The following is a 9,764-nucleotide window of genomic DNA, read 5'->3' as shown; positions in this document are numbered from 1 at the left end:
GGCTGTTACATCCAGTTAATCTCTGCACTTTGAGCTTAAATACATTATTATAGACTCTCATTCTTTGTTTGTAAATATTTCATTAAATTAAATTAATTTATCTAGCCCAGTAATCTCTATGTGTAGTGACAATACTTTTTGTTTTTATTTTACTCCTTAGCTTTAACATATTCATTATCCAAACATTCCTGGCAATCATTATTTCACCACTACCGCTGACCACCTACCTTTGGTTGCAGTTCTAATTAATTCTCGGCGTAAGTGTTAATTGACTGATTCAAATTCCATCCTTTCTTAAACCTAATTAACCCCTGGCATAATAACACTTTTCCCTGACACTGAATATCTATCTATATAACAGCTTCTCCTTACTGCTCCCTGTGGTTGCTAATGAGCCCCCTTGCTGTCATGCTTGGCTGTGTCTGACTATGCCGGTTCTGACGAGATCTTATAGGGTCAACTTCGGGGGTAAGCCTTTATGGATACTTCAGAGTGACAACACGTGTTTTTTCATGTTTTTTCATGATATTTAATGCTGTATCAATATTAAAAATTATTTATGTGTGTATATAAAAACTTTTCCTTTTTTCTCTTTTTTTATTTTTTGTAGAATTACTAAAAGTTTTGGATGACTCACTATACAATTGCATATCCCTTGAGAAAGCGACAAATGCGAAACATGTCGGGCTAGTATGCAATAATTACCATCTGTGAACCTGTAGTGTATACCCTTTTTTTGTCATCCCCTATTTTTGACCACCTTGTTTTAATCCTATCCCAATGGGAACATGTCTGTTACTTTATACAATATATGTGTTTTTTTTTTAAAAATGTAAACAATAAAATCTTTCTTTTATTATAAAAAGAGAAAAGATATACAGCTTTTCCTTTTGCTTAATTTGTTTGCACCGTGAAAATCCCTTTCCTTTGTATGCCTACTAAAATCTGTGAAAATAGTCTGCTTCAAAATGGGCCCTAAGTAGGAAGAGAAGCTGGGGAATTGTCCAAGAAGAAAGGATAATCCCCTTTTGTTGAGATTTTGTAGGCAACAACCACACATAAGTAGATTAGAAAATATACTTATTGTGTATACATAAAATTGTTCAATCATGAAATGATCGTTTGTTTAAAAAAGACATATCAGAGAATATACATATTACAAAATCAAAAAAGAAAAGACAAAAAACACAGGACAGGTTACATGATTTGCATGACATAAAAAAATGACTCTCCGGTACAGAGTGGTCTCCGCTACTAGACTTGTTTCTGGCTCAAGCACCTTCATCAGGGGTATTTGGTAAGAGTATATACAATCATAGTTTTGTCTTACATGCAAAATGTTCCATCATGCAACTTGAACAAATGAATGAAGCACTGCCAGCGGGGGTGCCGATAGGTGCCCACCAAGAACACCAGTATCGCACGATAATGTCAAAGGGAGAAACTCGCCTGTTTAATTTGCCTGATGATCACAGGAAATCATATGTAGCAACTTGTCAACTACAAGGTCTGTAGATATAAGGAGTGACGCTATCGGAAGCCTCAATATGGCTTCTTATCCAGGTATAGCATCCTCTGAGTCATTTAACATTGGACCTCCTAAAAGAGATCGTTATAAAGAGAGACATGAGTAACATATGGGAAAGGGAACCTCCGTCTAAGCATCACCCCGCTCTGCAGTGCTCCAATTGTCCAAGGGAATTGTCTAAGTGACTGCAGGACTAAGCTGTGCAAAAGCAGTGGTTTTCTGATGTGTTTCACAGTAATGAGGTCCTCAGATGGGCATATATTTTAAGGCATCAGCCCACATCTCTAAAATACTCATTTGATAGTTTATCTCCTAGAATTATCTCCTGAAATTGGCATGTTTGTTTAGGACTTCATTGCTGTCTGTGTCCCTACTTGGTAGTTTCATCGTCTCCATTAGTCCTGGAAAACATTATCACTAGAACAGAAAGGGATAGAAATCTTCAAATGGAAACACCTATTTCAGTGACAACTGTATAAGAGGGGATGTCTGCTCTTCTTGGAAAGATTTCCACTCTTGTTGTGTCTGCGAGATAGAAAACTCTTCCCAAAAAGACACAGCAAAAACCTGATAAGGGGTTTAAACAAATCCCTATTCTATCTAAAATAAAAAAAAAGTTCTGATTAGAGACACACATTTTAAAAAAGCTCCTATATCAGTCATAAAAAGTTACTTCTGCTTCTTTCTATAACTCTATTTTAATGGGAAGTTGTTCTTGAAAACAATTTGAAAGGCTTTTAAAAAATCCTGGTTCCTCAGACTGTAAATGAGGGGATTAAGGAGAGGAATGATCGCCGTGTAAAAGATGGACACCACTTTGTTACCAGAAATATGGCGATTAGGACTTAAGCCAAAATAATTAAACATAAGAGATCCATAATATATAAACATCACTGTCAAGTGAGGGGTACAGGTAGAGAAAACTTTACTCCTTTTTCCCCGGCCTTGAATTTTAAGAACAGCTTTAAATATATAGACATAGGACAGGATGGTCAGTATTAGAGATCCAACTGCAATGAAGCCACCCAAGAGAAAGATGAGCAGAATGTTAATGAAGATGTCACTGCAGGAGATCCGAAACAATTGAGGAAGGTCACAGAAGAAGCTTTCTATAATATCTGATCCACAAAATGTTAGTTTGAAGGCATAAAGTGTGTGAATTAAAGAAAGGGTAAAGCTGAGACACCACGCAATGGACACCAGCTGTACACACACTTTCCAACTCATGATCTGTATGTAATGTAATGGCTGACAAATGGCGGTATATCGATCATAGGACATGGCAGTCAACAAAAGAATCTCACAAGTGGCAAAGGAAACAAAGAAGAAGACCTGGGTCATACAAGCTGTAATGGAAATGTTTCTTCTCTTAATGTGAAGGTCAAATAACATTCGTGGAACGGTTAATGTGGAATAACAGAGGTCCAAACCGGCCAGGTTCCCCAGAAAGAAATACATAGGAACATGGAGGTGAGAGTTGGTGACTATGAGGGAGATGATCAGAAAATTCCAGATTAATGTCAGAAGGTAGATGAAAAGGAAAAACAAAAAAAAGGGTAGATGAAGAGCTGGGAGGTCAGCCAGTCCAGAGAGAAAGAATTCATTCAGTTCTGTCTGATTTTCCATTGCAAAAATTTCACTTACTTATTTTTTTAATAAGAAATACTGTAAATTTTATATATATATATATATATATATATATAATGAATCATCCAAAATACTTTAAAAATAGTTTTTCCAAAGTTGTAAATGTTTCCTTTTTTATGTTTGTTTGTTTATTTTATGTTTATGTTTGTTTAGAAAAGCAATCAATAATACCTATAAGTAAAATACAAAAATACAATTCAAATAGTTTTTTCCAACTTAAAAGAAAACTTGATTTATGACAATCTAATACAATATATTGAATAAAGAAATTCCAGGAGCAAAATTTGAAACACTGACTGAACTTGTGAATTTTTACACAGAAAACATGAACCAGTTTCTCATTACTGCCAGTGATGTTAAATGGTATAATTCTTCCCTGAAATTCTGAGATATTTGCTGTAACATTGTTGTATGGATCACCAATTGGAGGTAATTGCAGGATGCCTGGAGCAGAGTGTAATATCCATTGACCATCATCCAAGAGACTGAGAAAAGTCACTTATCACTGCCGCATCAGAAACCACCAAAATATAACTTTATTAACCACTTCAGCTCAGGAAGATGTACCCTCCTTCATGACCAGACCATTTTTTGCGATACAGCACTGCATTACTTTAACTGATAATTGCGCAGTCGTACGACCTTGTACCCAAATAAAATGTATGTCCTTTTTTTTCCCATAAATAGAACTTTCTTTTGGTGATATTTGATCACCTCTGTGTTTTATATTTTTTGCGCTATAAACAAAAAAAGACCGACAATTTAAAAAAAAAAAATCAAAACTATATTTTTTACTTTCTGCTATAAATAAATGTAAAACGTAAAATGTCTTCGTCAATTTAGGCCAATATGTTTTCCGTTACATATTTTTGGTAACAAAAAATCCCAATAAGTGTATATTGACTGGTTTCCACAAAAGTTATAGAGATGGGATATATAAAGAAAAGTGCAGCGCTAACAGCTATAAACATAATCAATATCCATATTCATATCCTGCAATGAATGGTATAAATTGTATAGTGAACCTTTTAAGTAAAACACATTAAGTCCGTAATACAAAAAAGTGTTTGTGGTACACTTATAATAAAGTAAAATAATCCTTAAAAGGTGAAAGTCTTAGGAGGTATATAACACCAAAAAAGTGAAAAGACTGGTACATGTGTTGATAGAAGATCCACCACCACTTTAAATTGGAGGCTTACCGGAAAGATTGGACTCAGATGGGTGTATACCCATTGAGCCAATCTAGCTTGTAATTGTGGAGATCCACGTTGGTGTCTGTGTAACATGAACGTTAATCCAGGTGACCCAGGTACTTGTGAGTAATTATGTATGGCAAAGGAAACACATCCACTCAGGCATCCAGAGTATATATGGAAAAAACGTGAGAGTACATAGCGTGATACTGTATAAAAGGTTTAAAACTCATTTATTAAAAGTAAGAACACTCACATTTCAGAAGAAAAACAGCGCTTTGAAATATAGAGATCTGGCAGTGTTGGTGGTGTCAGCAATTCGTCCCGACGCGTTTCATCCTAGGGGTGCTGCACCACCCCAAACACTGCCTTTTTATATAGTGAGGGACCCCCATGCTGAGCTGTGGCTCCAATCCGCTTTCTCACTCAATTAGAGTGACTTCCGGGTGTAGGCAAGATGGCGCCGGCTGCGTGCGCCTCAAGCCTCACTCTCAGGTGGATGGAGTGGAGCGCATGGAACACGACCTCATGCTTTCCACGACTCATATCCGAGGCGTTGGTATGAATCACCTCTTCCTATAGTAAACATCATGTAGATAGAGGAGACAGCGTCATGACGTCACGGTGCCGTTTCGCGTACCCAGTAATGAATGGGAAATGGAAGGAACGCACAAGGGGAGTGACCTACAACTTAACAACAAGACACTTGCTTAAAATTAAGCATTATGAAATACAATTAGTATTGTTGGAAAATATATCAATAAAATGGAATATATGTAGAGACATACACTCAAAATTAAATATATAAAAAGGGCAGCACATAAAGCACGTCCCTTTCTTTTAACTAGTGAATGGCATATATACAGGTATGCCCCATATATATGCATAATTTCTATAATTCAACCTGCATAAAAACGCAAAAAATCCTAGAAAAATACAAGGGGAAAAACATTTTAAATTAATAATCAATAAAATATTTTCCTAAAAAATTGTTTTTTTAAGAAATTTTTTTTTTTTTTTTTTAATTTGCGGAACCACAGTTCAACATGAATGTCTAACATGACAGATATTATAGATCAGAAATGACCAAAAATGATATATAATCATTAATTTAAGATGATATTTAAATCCGATGAGAAATTGGGACAATAACAAATCAAAGGGACAATGAGTCAAGGACAAATATGAGAAGGCAGAAATATTCTATGATTGGTTAATAAAATAGAAGGGACGTACTTTATGTGCTGCCCTTTCTATATATTTAATTTTGAGTGTCAGGTGCACATATTCTTTAACTACTTGCTAACCAGCCACTGTGCAATTACCGCGGCAATGTGGCACTATTGCGTGAAACAACGTACCTGTATGTCATTTGATTCAGTAGACACTAGAAGGCGGGATCGCGCCACAAGAGGCACAATTGCACCATGATTGGCTAGCAGGGATGTTATTCAATGAGTCCGTAGGACCTGATGTCTGCCGGCCACCCACAATCAACCCCGGGAGAGGTCGAACGGTGAGCTGTCTATGTAAGCAAGGCAGATCGCTGTTCTGCAAGGGAAAAAGATGGAGATCTCATGTCCATGCTAAGCAAGAACCTAGATCTCTGTCTTCAGCCAATCAGTGCAACCCCCCACAGTTAGTAAGCACCCCCAAGGGAAACACTTAACCCTTTGATCACCCCTGATGTTAACCCCTGCCTTGCCAGTGTCATTAGTGCAGTGAAAGTGCATATTTTTAGCACTGATGTCTGTATTAATGTCAGTGGTCCCCAAAAAGTGTCAGAAGTGTTAGTTAGATGTCTGATTTGTCCACCACAATGTCATAATGCTGCTAACACTCACTGATCGCCGCCAATATTAGTAAAATAAATAAATAAATAAAAATTCCATAAAAATATTGCATCGTTTGTAAACGCTATAACTTTTGCGCAAACCAATCAATATTTGGGATTCTTTTTACCAAAAATATGTAGCAGAAACCATATTGGCCTAAATTGATGAAGACATTTTATTTATTACATTTTTTTATTGGATATTTTATACAACAGAAAGTAAAAAATATTGTTTCTTTTCAAAATTGTCGGTCTGTTGTTCATAGCACAAAAATTAAAAAAAAAAATGCAGAAGGGATCAAATACCGCCAAAAGAAAACCATATTTGTGGAGAAAAAAAGAACATCAATTTTATTTGGGTACAGCCTCACATGACCGCACAATTGTCAGTGCTGTATCGCAAAAAATGGCCTGGTCTTTAAGGGGGTAAAGCCTTCCGGTCCAGAAGTGGTTAAATAGCCAGAACCAGCTTAAAGTGACACATATAACCAGTGTGAATCTCTCTCCCCTTGGTTGGTTAAATCCACCCCCCAAAGCAGCTCATAAAAAATTTAAAAGTGGCCCAAAGTGTTCTCTGTTTAAAAACTCTTAGGTCTCGTTACTGTTAAAAAAGAAACTTCAAAGACTGTCATGTATGCATAAAACAGTCAAAATGGAGCGAGGTTCACCCACGGCTCACCACTGACTCAGAAGCCTCTGGCTCACAGCTCAGGGCTCCGGGGAGGAAGGCTTTGCCCGAAACGCATTAGCACCTCAAATGTAGCACTGCTGTTAGTGTCCAATAAAGATTTATAAGAAGAAGCAATCATGTTGCTGGAATTTCTTGCTAATTTAAGATTTATGGAACACAACAAGCCTGAGCACAGCTCATTACTTTTCAATCATGCAGTAGACTTGGGTGAGTCTTTGTCTACATTATGCCGGTGAACACAGGTTGTGGTCGCTATAATACAGAGGATCACCTCCACTCACCATGTAATAAAATAAAGGCTCTGCCCTAAGCCTTCCATCAGTGCTTCGATTTCTTAAAAGTGGTTCGAGCCATACTTAATTAAAATGTATATAAGCTAGCCGCAGCCCTGCCCCTGGATGCCAGCTGATTAGCCGCCATTGCCCTGGCTGCAATTTAAACAAATACACAGAAAAAAGCAAAGCAAATCCCCCCTCGGCTTATACTCGAGTGAGCCGTACCTTTCATTACTAAAACAGCGTATGTCTCCCGCCGTGTAATGCATTCTGTTCTGCCGTCCATTGTAACAAAGCCCCACCTCCTCCTCATGCGTCTGTGATAGAGGAACACTGATACAATGCTGGGAAACTATCAGTGTTCTGCCAATCAGAGATGAGCAGGAGGCGGGGATTTGTTACAATGGACGGCGGAACAGAATGCATTACACAGCGGGAGACACATGCTGTTTTATTAATGAAAGGTATGGCTGCAAATGGGCACAGTGGGACATTTCAAATGGGCACAGTGAGACATTTCAAATGGGCACAGTGGGACATTTCAAATGGGCACAGTGAGACATTTCAAATGGGCACAGTGAGACATTTCAAATGGGCACAGTGAGACTACAAATGGGCACAGTGAGACATTTCAAATGGGCACAGTGGGACATTTCAAATGGGCACAGTGAGACATTTCAAATGGGCACAATGAGACATTTCAAATGGGCACAATGAGACATTTCAAATGGGCACAGTGAGACTACAAATGGGCACAGTGGGATTACAAATGGGCACATTGAGATATTTCAAATGGGCACAGTGAGACATTTCAAATGGGCACAGTGAAACATTTCAAATGGGCACAGTGAGACTACAAATGGGCACAGTAAGACATTTCAAATGGGCACAGTGGGAAATTTCAAATGGGCACAGTGAGATTACAAATGGGCACAGTGAGATTACAAATGAGCACAATTAGACTGCAAATGGGCACAGTGAGGCTGTCGATGGGCATTATTTACCCGGTAGCTGCTGCATTTTCCCACCTTAGGCTTATACTCGAATCAATATGTTTTCCCCGTTTTTTGTGGTAAAATTAGGTGCCTCGGCTTAGATTCGGGTCGGCCTATACTCGAGTATATACAGTACTAATAAATAAATACATTAATCCTAACCAAAAAATAAATCATATCTGTATAAAAAATAAAATACAATTTTGGATTTAATATGTTTTTATTAGTCATCAAAAAGACACCATAAATACATTTAATATTATCTCATATACTGTACATTCTCATCACTATAAGGTTATACACAATACATTCATGAAACAAACATCATATGTATATCTCACAAAAATACTAAAAAAATCAAAAATGTTAAAAAATGGCAGAAACCCTGACAACAGCATCATATCTGTCAGCTTATACATAAAACCATAAAACAAAGTGTGACTCCTTACCTGTATGAAAAAAAAATACACATTACCTGAATTGATACCAAATAAATCATTGTCATTTATTATGAGAGTTTAGCTGTAAGAAAAAAAAAATCAGACATATATGCAAAACCAGATGTCAAACCCAGGAAACAACACAATGAGATATAAAATGACCTTAAATAAAACATTTCTTAGATTATTAATTTACATTTCCATTAGTCAAAGAAACACATGAGCATACAATGTATAGAGAGTGGCAAGAGCATCATATTTATCAGCATTGTACATAAAATAAAATGTGACTGTTTACATGCCCTATATCTAAAAAAGACATATTACCCAAATTGAGTTAAAATACATTAATGTAATGTCATCAGTGTCTTGTATAATTAAGGAGTTTAGTCGTAAGAATGACAAAAAAGGTATCCATTTTTGTATATTAAGACATGTACTGTTTGCAAAAATTTCTCTGATACAAAAAAATACTATCCCTGCAAAACAAATAATGAAGGAAATAAATACCTGTGAATAGCCAGACTGGTAAAATGAAGAATGTCCCTTGTTTTGGCTTCTAGCCCAGATTTTGTCCCCACCAGCAGAGGTAAATTCCGATAGAAGAGGGGGAGTCTCCTCTGGAAGAGTCAGTTCAGTGGTAAAAATCTGATGTGGAGACAATTTGCTAAAGAAAGTTACACGAAAATATCAGAAGATGTATGTGACATTTCTGGTCACAATACAATTTCATACTCCACACATTCATATATTTATAATACAGGCATTTCCCCTGACATCTTCGGAGCACACAGGAGTGTAGATTGTCTCTGTGTTGATCTGAGATTTATTTAAAACATGGATCCTCTGGAAAATAAATCTCTATGGAAAATCAAGCATCAACCTGATTAAATTATCCCTCAATGACACACGCCTTGGCCCTTTAAAAATACATTTCTGTTTTTAGATTTCCCAGACTTTACCCTTTCATCTTTTATCTTACTAACAGATGTTTCTCCATTTGAAATGAGAAGTTGTGATGCTGGAGAGAATCACCAATAAAATGCTGTTAAGTTGAGCAATTGGCAAAAACAAATGTACAGTAATAAAATACAAATTCCAGGAAAAAGGTAAAAAAAGGAACAACAATGACAGACTTAGGAAGGTTTGTTCTCCAGA

General features: G+C 36.8%; 1 protein-coding gene across 1 annotated transcript; it reads right to left on the bottom strand.

Annotated features, from left to right (window-relative positions):
* Positions 1-2,221: 2,221 nt before the first annotated feature.
* On the bottom strand, positions 2,222-3,154 carry LOC141147527 (olfactory receptor 5AR1-like). The gene has a single exon (XM_073634762.1). It carries the CDS (start codon positions 3,152-3,154, stop codon positions 2,222-2,224), a length of 933 nt encoding a protein of 310 aa, XP_073490863.1.
* Positions 3,155-9,764: the final 6,610 nt, after the last annotated feature.

The sequence above is a fragment of the Aquarana catesbeiana genome, linkage group LG06 (assembly GCF_042186555.1).
Source record: "Aquarana catesbeiana isolate 2022-GZ linkage group LG06, ASM4218655v1, whole genome shotgun sequence".
Lineage (NCBI taxonomy): Eukaryota > Metazoa > Chordata > Amphibia > Anura > Ranidae > Aquarana > Aquarana catesbeiana.
Note: the sequence above shows the minus strand (reverse complement) of the source record. Positions and strands in the feature narration are given on the sequence as shown.